The following is a 17,369-nucleotide window of genomic DNA, read 5'->3' as shown; positions in this document are numbered from 1 at the left end:
CACAGGTCACACCCGTCTACAAGAAGGTTAGTAGAAGTGATCCATAATACTATACCATCCAATATCCTCGATATCAATTTTTTGTAGAATACTCTCCATCCAAGATATCATGCTGTGTTCTCCCTACCAAAAAGTCCTCAATCCATTCCCAAATTTCACTTTATACCCCATATGACCATACCTTTGACAATAAGCATAGGTGTGGTACTGTGTCAAATGCTTTTTGGAAATTAAGAAATGTGAGTTGGGTTTCACAGTATTGATGTTTTCGGAATCCATGCTGGTTGGCATGCAGGATACCTAAAACGGTATCTCAAAGAGAATGACCTCCTGCATGCCAACCAGCATGGATTCCGAAAACATCAATACTGTGAAACCCAACTCACATTTCTTAATTTCCAAAAAGCATTTGACACAGTACCACACCTATGCTTATTGTCAAAGGTATGGTCATATAGGGGTATAAAGCGAAATTTGGGAATGGATTGAGGACTTTTTGGTACGGAGAACACAGCATGATATCTTGGATGGAGAGCCATCATCAGATGTGGAAGTAACTTTGCGTGTGCCCCAGGGAAGTGTGTATGGACCATTGCTGTGTATAGACCATTGCTATCATCAGATGTAGAAGTAACTTTGCATGTGCCCAAGGGAAGTGTATGGGCCATTGCTGTATATTAATGACCTTGCAGACAATATTAATGAAGTACCGCCTGAACGACACTGCATGAATATTGTCAAATCTGAATACATAAATATTGTCAGAGCTTGATACATATTAATTAATATTAACGAAGTACCGCCTGAATGACACTGCATGAATATTGTCAGATCTTGGGACATAAATATTTTCAGACCTTGATAAGATTTCAAAGTGGGGCCAAGATTAACAACTTGCCTTAAATGTTTAGAAATTTAAAATTTTGCACTTCACAAAACGAAAAAATGTAGGTTCCCATGACCATAATATTAATGAGTCACTGTTGGAATCGGCCAACTCTTACAAATATATGAGTGTAGCACTTTATAAGGATATGAAATGGAATGATTACATAGGCTCAGTCATGGGTAAAGCAGGTGGGAGACTTCGGTTTATTGGTAGAATATTAGGAAAGTGCAAGTACATGGAGAAGGGCAGCACGAATGGTCACAGGTTTGTTTGGAGAGAGTTGGGAGAGTATCACAGAGATACTAAAGAAACTTAACTGGTAGATTCTAAAGACAGACATAAACTACCTCGGTTCTTGAAACTTTGTTAGTAGATTTTCATCTACTAACAAAGTTTTGAGAGCCAGCTTTAAATGATGACTGTAGGAATATACTATAACCCCCTAAGTATTACTCACAGAGGGACCATGAGGATATGATTAGAATAATTATAGCTCTCACAGAGGCATTCAAACAATCAATCTTCACATGAATGGAATGGAAAGAAATCCTAATAATTAGTGGAATGGGATGTACCCTCTGCCAAGCATTTCATGGTGGGTTGCAGAGTATAGATATAGATGTAGATATGGGAAGACAATGAGCAGAAATTGGAAGTTTAAAGCAACAATCAAGAAGCTGAAAAATAGGAAATTTTCATATTAGGCACAGTGAGGTTACCTATTTCACTGAGGTTACCTGTTTTACAACATTTTTCCACAACAGTACGTTCAATACCCTAAATCTGCCAACTGAATGTCAGAATGCGCATTTTGTGCATTCTTCTAATCTGAATCAACTTCTGGAGAATTAGAAGAAATAAGTGGAAATGCGCATTTTGTGCATTCTTCTAATCTGAATCAACTTCTGGAGAATTAGAACAAATAAATGGAATCATTGCTGCATTCCAACATCATTGTGTATGCAGCAGACTACCATATGAAGACAGTTTACATCCTACACCGATTCAGAGTGGATATACATCAGTTGCTATTCATTCAGGGGTGCATCAGAGTAACATCAGCAATGACTAACAACTATGGTCTCCCAGTGATTTTTTCAGCTACAGTTCTACACCTGGTGGTGGGATTTCCTGCCAAATTGCAGCAGTATGTGGCTGGAAGACCAAGTAGGTTTTCAGACGGTGCCATTCCACTAGCTTCCCCAAACATATTCTAACATTTCTCAGACGACAAGAGACAATGTGGTATTGTGTTGCGAGGCACACTCGTTTCTCAATTCAGTTAACTTGCAAAGTTGTGTGCAGCCGATCCGCTTCTCTGGGCAATCAGCTATGTCGATCTTCCACAAGCTTCTTCTCTGAAGACTATAGCTGGTTAAGGGAATTTATTAAAATACTTCTCTATCCTTGAAACAATTTTGGTACTTGTATAACACATTTCAGTTCAATCACTTTATATTTTCAACTTTCACAGATAATAACTTCTGCAAGCTAACTTATTCCTTACACATTAGACTCATTTACACATATTCAAATAGCATACATGTGTCTTGTTTTGTTCATAGCCAAGACATGAAATAATTCAAAAGTCTCTAGTCTCAAGAGAGTCCAATACATGAATGTGCACAGCACTCTTTATTCAACTGTTCAATAGTCTTTTTTACAATCACCACAGATGCTAACAAATCAAAGAATATGACATAATTATTCGTTGAGTTCTCCTCCCGTCTTCTGTGGCACTGGCAGCAAACACTTGTCATCGTCAGTGACTTGCCCCTCTTACAGTCTTCTAATAACAAACTTCTGACCTGCACACAGAAACAGGTGGATCGGTAAAAGTGTTCTCACTCTCCTGCTCTCGTATCTAAAATATCAGGTGTTCGAGACGGTTGAAGGCCGAGTGTTTCTAGCATTTACACCGAAATTCTTGAGGCACTACATATCCCACCCCTTAGCTCAAACACGCAATATTTTATGCATATTCATTACGTACAATAATATTACACAAGATGATAATTCTTTATCTTTTAACAGTACCTCTCTTTTTTACCAATAAGGGTGCAAAATGTGAAGCTTTCAATCCATGTTGCGAGTTAGCTCTTTTAAATCTCCAAAAAAAATCTTTATTTTCTATTCCTCTTCCAATCATAAATTCCACATAACTCATGAATGCTCTACTGCTTTGATCTTACTTCCTGTACTATTTTTCCTAAGCATGTACTTATTCATTACTTATTGTAATCTGGTGGAACTCTGGGTAGAATAAAGTGTTCCCTTCTTCTGACACTTGTAAATCTAAAACGTAAAAATGCTAGTGCTGCATAGAATTCAAACTTACCAGACTTATCCCTTTAAACGTGTGACTTCTGTCATGATACTGCCCTTTTTCCCTTTAGGAACAGTACCTATATCTTACCTGGGTTGATCCTAGGAGTACCCTTTCTCCTTTCATTTTAGTAGGTATGCCCCTTTCTTTTTCCTATCCTCCTATTCCCCAAATCCCTTGGCAATTCTGACATCACTTCAGGTTTCTAATTTGTAATTCTCCTGTTTGTGTTTAAGTGTATCTTTGTGTGTATGTAGATGTGTGTTTGTGTATCCTGTTTGTGTTTAAGTGTATCTTTGTGTGTATGTAGAAGTGTGTTTGTGTATCCTCATTCTTCGGCCTACATATTTGAAATAAGCTGGAGGTTATTGGAACCCACGGAAAATAAGGACTTCAGTGATAGAAGCATATACACATGGAAAGAGGGAAAGACAGACCTGTACTCAACTGAGGAGTAAGAAAGGAAAAAGTAGAACTGGTTGCTAAGATCGAAGAAGAGAAAGAAAATAGCCCCAAAGGAAAACCCTTCCCACCTCCCTTCCCCAGGATCTCTACTTCGCCGGTACTTGAGTGAGAAGCTGGAGAAGGTATGATGTTGAACGTCTCCTACAGAACGGACATTCTCGCCTTCACTTTCGAAGCCCCCGAAGAAAAATCTTAGCATGAAATTACAATGAAATGAATACCCCTAGCTGCATACGGACATTGATATAAGTCAAAGCAGACAGTTGAAAATGTGTGCCCCAACCGGGACTCGAACTTGGGATCTCCTGCATACATGGCAGACGCTCTATCCATCTGAGCCGCCGAGGACACAGAGGATAGTGCGACTGCAGGGACTTATCTCTGGCAATCCTCTGTGTCCTCAGAAGTATAGAGTGTCTGCCATGTAAGCAGGAGATCCAATGTTCAAGTCCCGGTCAGGGCACACATTTTCAACTGCCCCCGTTTACTTATATCAATGCCTGTATGCAGCTAGGGGTAGTCATTTCATTGTAATTTCGTTCTAATGAGCTGCATGGTCACCGGTGGTTCTTTCGGACTTGTCCAAAAGAACAGACGCCATCTTCATATATATAAAAATCTTAGCAACTCCACCAGTGGAATGGCAAATGGTGAAGAATCAGTTACACTTGTCTGCGAGGGTTGTCTGAAAGGTGGGGTGTGTGATTAGTGTTAGTCATGCTTGTACTTACACTACCCACCCCTTCCAAAAGTGATACAAGCCTTCCCATTTACATTACATCTCACAAAAGGTATAAAATATTCTATAAAAATAGAAAATTATACACTAAGATAACATAGTTGTTTAGTCATTCACTTTACACTATATTTCATACACACATAAAGTACTCCATTCAGTTTATGACGTCTAGGTATCACTTTGTTTGAATAGTACCATTATGTTATACTTTTCACTCAAATAATATTTTATTCATTTCATTTCATGTCTAGAAATCACTGTTCATCTGTGAGTCTCTTAAATACATCTCAATACTGTAGTCATATCCGGTTTCCTCATTACTAACATTATAAGATAGTTTAAGAATTCAAGAATAGATTACAGAACAGTTTAAGAATTGAAGGAAATTTGGTGCAGGAAAACTAAGTTGGAAGAAACACCAAAAACAACTAGGGATCCGACGGTCGTCACTCCGACCATTAACACAGAATGTTAACATCCCTGGCAGACAGATGTGACTCCATCCGGATCCCATGGATCTAATATTAACTTCATTTGAGCAATTCCATAATAGTACTTCTCATTAAATTTTGTGTGAAAGTCTCCCCTCAACAAAACAATCACCACTTTACTAGGTAACACAACATAAGGTAAAATTATTTTATGTTCTAATCTGTCCTGAAAAAGTCTGAATTCTTTCCACGAGTCATCTATAACCTTGTTAGAATTACTAGGTTTGGAAAAAGCAACAGTTGCAACGTTTCCAGAGATTACACTCTCGGTAATTTCTCGATCTATAATTAGCTCAAAAGATTCCGCCAGACTACTTAAGTTTATAATGTCAAAGTTTACTATTTTTTCTTTGAAATTTTGTTCTACATTATTTACTCGAGAACTGACAGCTTGTGTAGTAATGGTTTATATACTAACACCTGGAATTTTCAATTGAATAATCGATATTAATTCCTTAGATTGGTCCGTGCTCTTTTCCAAAGAATTCGTTTCCTATCTTACAGAATTAAATTTAATATTACATACATTTTCACAAGATTTTAATTTTTCACTAAATTCAGATTCTACATTATTATTATTATAATATTTGACATCACATTCAATCTCCAAAGTAACTATGCCTTCGCATTGATTACTAGTGAGTTCACTCTTTAAATCTAACTTCAGATTTTATATCTTATTATTTAAAAGAGTCAAATTCAGTCTTTAATAAAACTATATTTTCCGCATTACTGTTCAAGGTTTCACTTTGATTACTTAAAATTTTGCTCTGAGCATCTAATTTTTCACTTAGAGTTGATGAATCAGTCTTCTGGTCATACAACTTAGCATTTTGGTCATCTAATCTAGAACATACTGAGCCTATCTCCTGTCTTAAAGCAACAATTTGAGCTTTTACAGCTGCTGAATCTGCCCACTGGACTTTAATTGAATTCACTAATTCCGACAAGTCTGGCATTTCCCTATTCACCTTAACAGCCATGGTTGGTTCTGGAGTTTATTGCTGTTCTTGATCCATAATTTTATTGATCTTAGACTTAGTAATCATCTAAAAGAAAATTCACCACTGAGTGCAATAACTACACTAACAGTTTATCATTCAATTGTCCCCTCAACTTTACCAGAAAATTATTGTTTTTCACTCACCCGGCATCATAATTGGCGAGCGGACGCGAAGTCAGCACCAGTGAGCAGCAGCTGGTGCAGTCGGCGTCGGTGGCTGGTTACTGCGTCGGCGTCGGTGCGATGTACGTGTGTGAAGACTGCTTACTCTCCACACCTGATCTTAGTTGAAAAGTTGAGGTCTTCTCTGCAGTTTTCTCCGCTATTACTTCCTCACAAATTTTACAGCATTGCACTTGCAACTTTCTTCCATTTGTTTATTGTACTCAACACGATTTCTGGAAACAGTTCTCATACATTGTTAGGCTTGCTTGCTATGGCAATGCCCAATATCTTCTTTCCATTTCTGTCTTTGAATTCCTGTTTTATTCGGGTCCTGTCACTTAGGTCGCCACATTCTAACATTTTCGGACAACAAGAAAATAATATCTTCTTATTTCTGTAATCTATTGATCACATTCATGAACTTTAGTGTCAACATACTCGTTGATTTACGATGTACTACAACTGCTATGCAGAACAAAATTCTCTTCTTAGGCATATAAATACCTTTGTCGTCTCACTGGTATCTCAAGCTTTAGAAGTAATTAAGTACATTGAGACATAAGAGTTGATTTAAAAACCATATGAAAATATAAACATGCATCTTGACTTCTCAGAGTCCAAGACATGAAGAAGTTTAAAAGTCTCTAGTCTCAAGCAAGTCCAATACATGAATGTGCATACCACTCGATATTCGAATGTTCATTAGTCTTTTTCACAATCACCACGGACACTAACACATCAAAGAAAATGACATAATTATTCATTGAGTTCTCCTCCCATCTCCTGTGGCGCTGGTGGCAAACACTTGTCATTGTCAGTGACTCGCCCCTCTTACAGTCCTCCAACAACAAACTTCTGACCTGCACATAGAAACTGGTGGATCGATAGACATGTTCTCACTCTCCTGCACTCGTACCTAAATTATCGGGTGTTCGAGATGGTTGAAGGCCGAGTGTTTCTAGAATTTACACCGAAATTCTTGAGACACTACAATATTTACAGCACATGTAGGGAATACTTGTAGCCAACATTCACGACTTCATTGCATACTTCAGCCACTTTTTGCAGACACTGTGACAGTCTTCAGCTTTGCACTGTCTTCACAGGTTGCTGGCTTCAGCTCCTGTGCATTTTTATCACTTCTGACTGAGCATGGTCTGTATGTGTGGGAGGAGTTTATGAAAGGTTTCACCTAAGAGGACTACCCTATGAGCTTTGTCTCATGTGCCGAGCTTGTGAGCTCTTTCTCGTGTGGCGAAAGCACAGCTGTTCTGACAGTACAAGGTTTTCAATGGCTCACACTGGAGTAAGTGATTGCAGAGCCTTACAGCACATTATGCAAAAACCTATCCATCATATGGCTTCTGCAGTGACCAAGTTCAAGCCAACTGCTCATCTGACTACAAATGTGACAAGTTACAGAATGTTAAGTCCTGCAGTCTGCATCAGCTGGCAACAATGGGCTGTTGCAGTTGCTAGATAATGGTTCTCTTTTGTTCAAGCTATCCAGTGCCGCATGTACTAGAGATCAAACAATAAACTGCCTACAGAGTAAATCCAAAGTCAAGTCCAAAACAACCAAATACCTGGCAGAGGGTAACTGAGGAGGCAGGCATGGAAATGAGCTCAACAAAATGAGAGGTAATGAAAATCAGCAGGGGAAAATAAAAAGACATTAAGGATGTAAGTTGTAATGGAAAAATTGTTGAAGAAGTAGATGCTTTCAAATATCTAGGAAGTAAGCTAATCACAAAATGAAACATCAAGGAAGAAATTTCGGAGGGGATAAAAAAATGCTCAAAATTTTATTATTGTACATCAGACACAATTCCCTAATTGGAAAATCCTGCCAAAGCAAAAGATCATGATACACAAATCATATTATCTACCAATTTTGACCGATGGATCAGAATGTTGGACTTGGGCAAAGAAGGAACTGAGTAGAATACAAGTGATAAAGATACCGTTTCTCTGAGGGATCGTGGGTAAGATGAGAAGGGGCAGGATAAAAAATGAAATAATACAAAACACACTTCTGATCAACCCTCTAACAGAACTTATGGAGAAAAATACGCTAAAATGGTTCGGCCAAGTTAAAGGAATGGGAAAATAAAGGCTACCAAGAAAAGTTCTGGAATAGACAGAATCTGGAAAAAGATCAATCGGCAGACTTTAAACAAGTTGGAGACACCAGAATGAAATGGATCAGAGATAACTACAATGGAAGGAAATGCTTAACAGCAGAAAAGAGAAGACTGAAATAGTCTTTGTGAACAACTTAGAAAAGCAGAAATGTTTCAGGAAGAAGAAGAAGAAGAAGAAGATGATGATGATGATGATGATGATAAAGGTAAATATATGGGAATAATAATGTGATGGGTTGAGGGGATATACAGTGAAACAAGTACACAGGCTCAGTTGTAAGTGAAGCGTATGGCATGAGTCAATTTACTTAGGCCTATAGGATACCACAAAACTAACTGAAATTCACCCACACATGAAAATGGTTACAAAATACTTTAGATTCATACACTTGGATTACAGATCAAGTGTGTTGCCCTCTAACAGCACACATTAAACAGTACAAAGACAGGCAGTGAAAATCACGACGTACTCTTTGGACTCAATAGCAAGTGTAACAGAATGATAAAAAAATCTCAACTGATAGACACCCAAGCCACTCTTCCCTCACAAAACCCTACTTAGAAATACAGTAAATAAGTCTCAGTGGGCAAATTGTGAATACTTTTCAGCCATCTATGTATTACTCCCTGAGAGCAAATGAAGATGAAATCTTTACAGCTGCGCATATACAAAAATTTGTTCTTTTCATGCTTCATTCCTGCATGGAACGAGAAGATACTGTAATATATTGTACAGAAAGTGAACTGCAGAAAACAGATGTAAATCTAAAGTCGGCACTGATATCATGATCTTTCATGCACTTATGTGAAACTGGCATAGCTATTTTCAAGGACATCTACATACAGATGCTCTTACAACAGAACAAAAGGTACAGCTTACTGACAAAATAAGACTAAAGAACTCAGCAATTAAATTAATAAATAATGTTGTTCTAACATTCATATGCAGATTACTTCATTTAGATGTTGCTCAATTCTTAGATAAGTGTCACAAAAACATCACATTTGCTTCAAGTTACAACCTCAAAAAGGGATGAAATCTTTTCACAAAATCTACTTGAAAAGAACACAGTAAAGTATTCGTAAATGAATATTACATGATTCATAATCTGCATCACAAATACATGTGATACCCTGATAAGTAATATCCTACATTTAGTTTTGTTTGTCTCTCTCATTTTAGTCACACATACTACTGCATTCAACTATCTCTTACAACACTCAAACTCACTACATGATTCTTGTTGCACAGAAATCTACAAAGTAGCTTTCTACTTCAAATATCACATTGTTTTCTATTAGAATATTACACGTGGAACAACAGTATATTTGAGAACAAACCTGTTGAAGACATTTTTTAGTATCTCCTGCGACTGCCGGGGATCATCATTCAAGCTATTATCATCCAGGAGAAGTGGTGGATTGCTGCTACCATGGTCATGTAGTGATTCCAGACTCCGGTATCCTAGCACCACTGCTTCGTCATATACTCTCAGTGATGATGATCTAGGGGGAAACAAGAAATTAAAAGGTCTAGATCAAGTGCAAATTAAAGCTCACACAGTCAATGGAGAAATGGATTATAATAATAAAAATTATACAAAACTGTTAAGTGGCTAAGCATAACATTGTGTTCTATGCGAGCGACAGTTCTTAAATCCATTATGTCCTCACAAAGTTTAGGAACTAATTTAACCAGAGTGACCACTTGCAACTAGTGACACATGTGGTAACATACATATTTAAGAAAATCATATTTTCATCTGTCTGGGAAATTACACTAACTTATGGATACACTACACATATAACATACCACAGGACCACCCAGAACCCAGCAAACAAGATTTCCACAATATTTGAATACTGGAGTGGAGAAAAAAGGGAATGTCCTCTTGATCTTTTTATCTGTCATGAAATAATATCATGTTAAGGTAATCAATTCATGTGTACAATTGTATATTGCAAATTTCACCTGAAACTTGAAAAATTTGTGTGAATCAAGAAAACTGGGAGTATTTTGATTTTATATACATGCACATGATGTAAACTTTCAACCATTAAATGTTTTAGTCATATGTGACTTGCATAATCCTTTTGTTTATTGAAAAACAATTTTTTTTTGTAAATATTGAATGTGTATCTGATGCACACTACAAAAAGGATCAAGTTTTGAGACATTTGATTTCCCTTATTATACTTGTGGATCACGGAAAGATAATTTCAACACATTTTTCACACATTGCTTCTTCAGTGTACTGTTCTCTTTTTGTTTATGAACAATTTGAACAAATTGTATCGGCCACATTTAAAAATAAACTAGCAAAAATATCTGCTGGACATCTATTTTTTATTAATAATGTCTCATTCACTTTAACAGAGAAAATGTCATCTCCTGGGGCTGTTAACTTTATTTACTAATTTTATTTTGTTAACTTAGCTGAAAATTTCAGATCTGTTGAGGCGTGAATCAGCGATCTTGCCACAGTGGTAAGTTTTGCAGGTAACTGTACTAAAGAGCCACCTCATCAGTGTGATATCTGCAGAGGGGCCAGACTAACATACAATTCCTGAAGAGGAGCAGCAGTCATTTCTACAGTTACAGCAGCAGAAGTATAGGAGACTGACTGATCTGGCCTTGTTAACATTAGTACTCTGTGTGGCTGAAAGCAAGGGAAACGACAGCTGACATGCTTCTCAAGGACATACATAAATACTCTGTGTTTTAATGGTGGTGGTATCCTATTGGCTAAAATACTTCAGAGGTAAAATGGTTCTCAATTTTGGTCTCCAAGCATGGACTGCTTAGTACATAGTTCTCATCAGAAAAATCAGATCTTGTGTTCTACATAACAGTGCATAGAATATTAGTTCCTTTATCAGAAAGGTACTTTGGAGAAACTGGCATGTGAATTAGATAGTTTGAAGATAGATACAGTGGGAATTAACAACATGGGTCAATGGGAAGAACATGGTTTCAGGTCAGGTGAGTACAAGGTTATCAACATAAAATCAAATAGGGGTAATGCAGAAGTAAGTCTAACGATGAATAAGACAATACGAATATGGATGAGCTACTGTAAACAGCATAATGGACGCATTATCCTATGGAAGACAGACAGGAAGTCAACACCCACCACAGGTATATATGCTAACTACCTCACCAGATGATAAACTCATTGAAAACAGTGTACGATGAGAGAAAATAAATTATTCAGCATGTTAAGGGAAAAAATTTAACTGTGATGGAAATTGGAACTTGGAAAAATAGTAAGAGAACATGAACTGGGAAAAAAGAAAGGGAAGACACCTGGTAAAATTTTGTACAGAGAACAACTTTATCATTGTTTGCTTAACCTTTAGTTTGAGAATTGTGAAATATGGTTGTATATGAAGATCTCAGAAGGTTTTACATAGCAAGACAAAAATTTAGCAATCAGATTTTAAACAACAAAACATTTCTGGGAGCAGATGTGGGCTCGGACTATAATTTATTAGTTATGAAATGCAGATTAAAACTGAAGAAATTGTAGAAATGTAGGAAATTAAGGACATAAAACCTGGACAGGTTGATAAACCAGAGGTGGTTGAGAGCATCAAAAGGAGTATTAGGCAATGATGATTACAAAAGGCAAAATAAATACAATGCTAGATGAAAGGGGAGTTTTGAGAAATGAAACAGTGAAAGTATCAGAGGATATTGCAAATTTAACCCTTCAAGGAAAAAAATGACGATGTGGACAGCGCTACACTGCAGTGGTTTAATGAGATGCGTGCACAGAATGTACCAATTAATGGTGCGTTGATATGGCAAAAAGCCTTAGATTTCACTAAGTTGCTCGATGATTCTAATTTTAAGGCAAGTAACAGATGGTTGCAAAGATTTACGGGCAGGAGAAGAAAAATCAGCACCTACAGGTGATGCAGAATTTTGGAGGAAAAACACCATGTGTTAACTGTTAGAAAAATAGTCCTGAAAACTTGTACAACGCAGATGAGATGGGATTGTTTTATCAACTGATGCCAGAGAAGACGATGGCCTTTAGAGGAGAAAAGTGAAAAGGAGGGAAACAGTATAAAGTACGCCTAACTGTTCTTCTCTGCAGCAACGCATCAGGGACACTTAAATTAACTAGTGATCGGACAATCAGCAAACCCACAGTGCTTCAAAAATGTAAGAAGCTTACCAGGTAAGAGGATGCATACATTTTACTTTAACTTCCTTTAATTTATAAGTTAATTCAGTACAGTATAGCTACAGCTGTAATGTTTTGCTATAGTCATATTGTAAATGTGATTTCTTTTATTGCAGTCAAATACAAGGCAAATCGGAAAGCATGGATTATGTCAATTTTTGCTTGATAAAGAGATGTCAATGAAGAATACGAAAATTTCATTGTCAGTCGATAATTGCAATGCGCATAACAACATGCTAGCATTGAAGAACGTTGAACCATGCAACTTCCTCCCAAACTGTACTTTGATTTTTCAGCCACCAGATATGGGGATAACTTAGAACTTTAAGACAAAATACCGTTCACAATTAGTTCAACACGTGATCACAAACATTGAAAGAAAGGTGAGCGATCAATTCAGTTTCAATGTGAAGCAGGCTTGTGACATGATGGCTAGTTCCTGGAACAGTGTACAGCCAAACATGATTGTGAACTGCCGGAAAAATGCAAGAATTTCCGAAAGTGAAGATGTTAGTGAGAATGTTGTGGTGGATGAAATAATGCAGGATAATATTAAAAGTGATCTGGAGATTTATTCAGTAGTTACTGGTGAAACCATAGATGCTTCAGTAGTTGCATACTCATCAGCGGACAATGAGGCATTGGTGTTTGAAGCATACACCGACGGATCTGTCATTGAGGAGTTAAAGGGTAATTCACCTACTGAAGATTCTGAAGATGACAGTGATGTGATAAGTGTGAATCCCCCACCTCTGATGGAGCTAATAGGTCAGTTGGAAACCATTTAGCAAGTAACATCTTCAATCCCCAGTGTTTAAGTGCAGCAATTGATTGTGTTCGAACAGATAAAGACAATGTTCACAAGAGAATCTTTAAGAAAAAAGAAACAAAGGAAAACAAGTGAATTTTTCTGTACACATAAGTAAGATATTCTACAGGTACATTATTAATAAATGAAGTGAACAAAATGTGTTTCATTATTTGTCTTATAATGTTATTTTTCATCTGAAAATTACTACAGTAATGTACTTCTCAGCTCCGGGTCCTTGCTCCAAGTCATGATAACAAAACCTCATTATAACAATAAACCTGGTACAAAAATTTAATTTTCACTGTCCCATGAAATTTGTTATATTGAGATTTGACTGTACTACCAAAACATTAGTTTAATGAGTGTTGATGACAAAATACTAACACAGATTATTATAGAAGAATGGAGCAACTGGTAGAAGCACAGCTGGGAGATGATCAGTTTAGTTTCCAAAACTGTGTAGGAAGATGCAAAGTAATACTGATATTATGGGTTACCTTAGGAAATAAGCTAAAATAGACAAAACCACATTTACAGCATATTGCTTAGAAAAGTTTTGGAAAATGCTGGCTGGAATACACAGTCTCAAATATTGAAATAAATAATGATAAAATACTGGGAGTGACAGGTTAGTTACAATCTGTGCAGAAACCAGACTACACATAGACATGTCAGGCATGGGGTCTAGTGTAGCAGGGGATACAACCCGTCGGCTTTGGACAATGACGTCACAAGTCGCCAGAGAGCAGTTTACCATTTTCGCTTTTGCTGTTATGTTTCAGTTTCGTTTTTTTACTGATTGCTTAATAAAGTGGATCTGTTTATTCTATCTCGTGAGATTTTTTTTTAAAAAGCCAAAAAACACTTATCAGCCACTGAAGGGAGCTACAACACTAAGAAGAATCGCTTCTCGATTGGCCACTTGTGACGTCTTTGTCCAAAGCCGACGGGTTGTATCCCCTGCTGCACTAGTCCCCAGGCATGTACGGGAAGCCAGAGATGAGAAGGGAATGAGCAGGGCTGTAATCTATCTTCCATGTTATTCAGTCTGTACACACAGAAAGCAATAAAGGAAATCAAGGTGAAATTTGGAAAAGGAAAGTTACTACAGAAGAAATAAAAACTTTACAGTTTGCTGACAGCAAAGACAACAAAGGGCTTGGTTGATTATTTTAACTGAATGCACAGTGTCTTGAAAAGGGGTTAAAAGATGAACATCAACAAAAGAAAAGAAAGTTAGTGAAGTGTAGTTGAACTAAATCTTGTAATACTGAGGGATTTACATTTGGAAGAGACACTAAAAGTAGTCTATGAGTTCTGATATTTGGGCAGCAAAATAACCAATAATGACCACAGTAAAGTGGATCTAAAATGCAAACTGACAATTGCTAAATGCATTTCTGAAAAATAGAAATTTGTTAACGTAAGATATCAATTTAAGTGTTAGAAAATCTATGACTGAATCTATGACATCATTCCATCTCATATCCACACAAGCTGTTACACTCAGACATTTTTATGAGTTGGATAACACATCATATAATAAACTTTTTGCATATCTAAAATGTTTAAAAAGAGCTGCTTTGAAGTGGCACTGAAGGAGTTTCTTAACCAACATGTGTATTTATAATTTCAAATGATGCTTGGGGCCTACCAGAGGAATAGCTTATTTGTACTGGAAGTAATGAATTATATTGTATCATATGTTTGCAGTCTAAAACAAATCCTGCACTTGTCTCTGGAGAATTAATATAGAGACTAAGCAGTGTGCCAAATAATTAAGTTGTTCCTAAGCTAAGCTAAAATATTATTGTTAATTCTTTACAAATCGAAGGGCAGGGCTAAACGTATCCAATACCCAGCTCTTTGCTGACTTGCTCATTGTTCTAATTGGTGAATACAACTCCTGTTATGATGTAACATCTTCTTATTGATCGCCAATTCCTCCTACACCACTGATGACTTTATTAGCAATACTGACTGACTTACTCTGTCGCATTACATTAATGATAAGTAAGTACAATTTCCATGCAGTGATGTGATTTGTGTAAGCATAGTTTTTGTTTTGTTTCTGACAGACTTCTCCTGGAATAGCATTATACGTTTCAGTATACATACATTTAAATGTTCATGGTAAGGTTCTTAAGTAAAGAAGTGAAAAATGTGTCACTTTTTACATTTCAACTGTTTCACAGAAGATCTGTGATACGAAGATAAGTTTATCAGCTAAATTGTAAAAATGTATTATAAATTCTTGCTTCCCTGACATGCACCATGTCATCAGCAATTTCCTTGCTATAGCACCATAGAATGAACAGTGTTTCTAACCTAATTAGGCATTCTATTTAATTCCTCAGTGGATAAATGTTACAGTCACATCAACTGCCACCCATTACTGTTCTCACGGCAGAGATTTTCTTGGGAGTCTATTATACCATGGAGTTGTCATACAATTATCATCCAATTTTTAACTCAGAAATGGGCTATATTTAATTCCTTGTATGGGAAGGATCAGGATGCTTCAATTCTATGCATGAGTAACAAGCTAAATATGTTTTGCTGGATGAGTGTATATTTATCTCATTACTGATGTGCATATAATGGATCTTAAGGATAACATTAAATAGTAAACTCAAAACTAAAGCAACATTAGAAAAACACACTAAAATCACTGTTGGTTTTCCACTGTTATAGCGCCTGTAATGCTCTACCAGTTACTAACCTCAAAGAAATTGGAGCAGCGAAAGCTAAGACTACCAGACCTGTATATAACACACATGGAACAAGAACTGCAAATCTTTTACACTGGCAACAACTGCTTTTAAGTTGGTGATTTTCTCTGTTCATGCTGATCAAGGCAAGGGGTGCCTGTAACGCAAATGTCTCTCGATAAATTGACTTTGTCCTGCAGTTCTAACCTCTTATTCAAAAGTGTTTTTCTAATAGTATGATGTGACCGATAATGATTTTCAAATGTCCCCGCCTTTATTTTTGTAATCACTTGCGACGAAACGAAAGGCATGAGGTCGCTGGGCTCTTTACCCTTTTCTGCATTTTTTCACTTTACGAAATTGACATTTTCACAATTTACGCACTGCACGTTAACTAACACGGTAGGCATTGTGTCTTGCTTTAGTACTAAGCATCTCCGAAGCGTCATTGTTCTCGTATTGTGTCGAGGCGAAAATCAAACGCATACGAATGTTACCAAAGCGCACGTTTTCACGAATTCTACAGCCTTACGCTGCTGTTTTAAGCTTCGAAAGTGCTGGAATGCCACAGAGGATACGCATAATTCTGACAGAACAACGTTAATTGTTGACAGCTGATTTTATGTAGTAACCATGAATCTTGCATCCTTCAATGTTGGAGCTGCAGGTGTTGGGTTATTGTCAATAGAATTCAACACAGCGCCACACAGTTCTCGCTGCAAGAGCCAATCATAATGTCAACGCGAGAGCGGGAAATACAAACTGTATGCGCAGTATTCGCGCATGGACTAAGTATTTGCGCATAAGGTTACAGTTACGTTTGTAAACGTAATAATAAATAAATGTGTAGCTATTGCCAACGGATCGGAGACTCGTAAAGCCGATCGCATTGCAATTTCATTATGCATTTCCGAATACATCTATGGATGAATATACTACACACGACATTCAATGACAGAGATGCAAACAATTTATAAATTGTGCTTGTGAATTCTGGTTTATCCAGTGCCATTACAAGCAGTGATCAAGAGTTCAATGAGTAAACGCATTAAAGGACACAAAAATTTGAAACTTTCAAACGACATATTTTTAAATAGTTAGCACGGCATTACATTGCAGAAGCAAAAAACATTCAGATAGAAAAAAAAACTGACATTGACGCAAATCAAGTACATACAAAATAATATGTAATGAAAAACATAAATTGCTACAAAATAATATTGATTGACTTCCTCAATATTTATAGTACAGAACCAAATAAGCGATGATTTGGTCGAGAAAAACTGTACCCAAGCTGGAGAAAACTAATTTGTGCAATCACTGACCATAATTAAATAGTTTTGATGCTTAACTGTAAAAAATATTAATTGTGACAAATTAAAATCTGAAATTCAATGTGGCACAATGTATTATATTTCTAAATGTGACTAAA

The 17,369-nt window shown here is 36.8% G+C and overlaps 1 protein-coding gene across 2 annotated transcripts in view; it reads right to left on the bottom strand.

Moving 5' to 3' along the window:
* The window catches only part of LOC124621919 (45 kDa calcium-binding protein), a 185,269-nt gene extending 168,635 nt beyond the window's left edge, over positions 1 to 16,634 (bottom strand). Inside the window, exons 1-2 of one of the 2 annotated variants that reach the window (XM_047147424.1) lie at positions 15,949 to 16,634; positions 9,564 to 9,728 (exon numbers count right to left, since the gene is read on the bottom strand). In XM_047147424.1, the coding sequence (XP_047003380.1) occupies positions 9,564 to 9,728; positions 15,949 to 16,073 (290 nt within the window). In that variant the 5' untranslated portion in view covers positions 16,074 to 16,634. Of the gene's footprint in view, positions 1 to 9,563; positions 9,729 to 15,948 lie in introns of those variants that run through there. The other variant, XM_047147425.1, reaches the window with a different exon arrangement.
* Positions 16,635 to 17,369: the final 735 nt, after the last annotated feature.

The sequence above is a fragment of the Schistocerca americana genome, chromosome 7 (genome assembly GCF_021461395.2).
Source record: "Schistocerca americana isolate TAMUIC-IGC-003095 chromosome 7, iqSchAmer2.1, whole genome shotgun sequence".
NCBI lineage: Eukaryota > Metazoa > Arthropoda > Insecta > Orthoptera > Acrididae > Schistocerca > Schistocerca americana.
The sequence above is the reverse complement of the archived record's forward strand: the minus strand, read 5'-3'. Positions and strand labels throughout refer to the sequence as shown.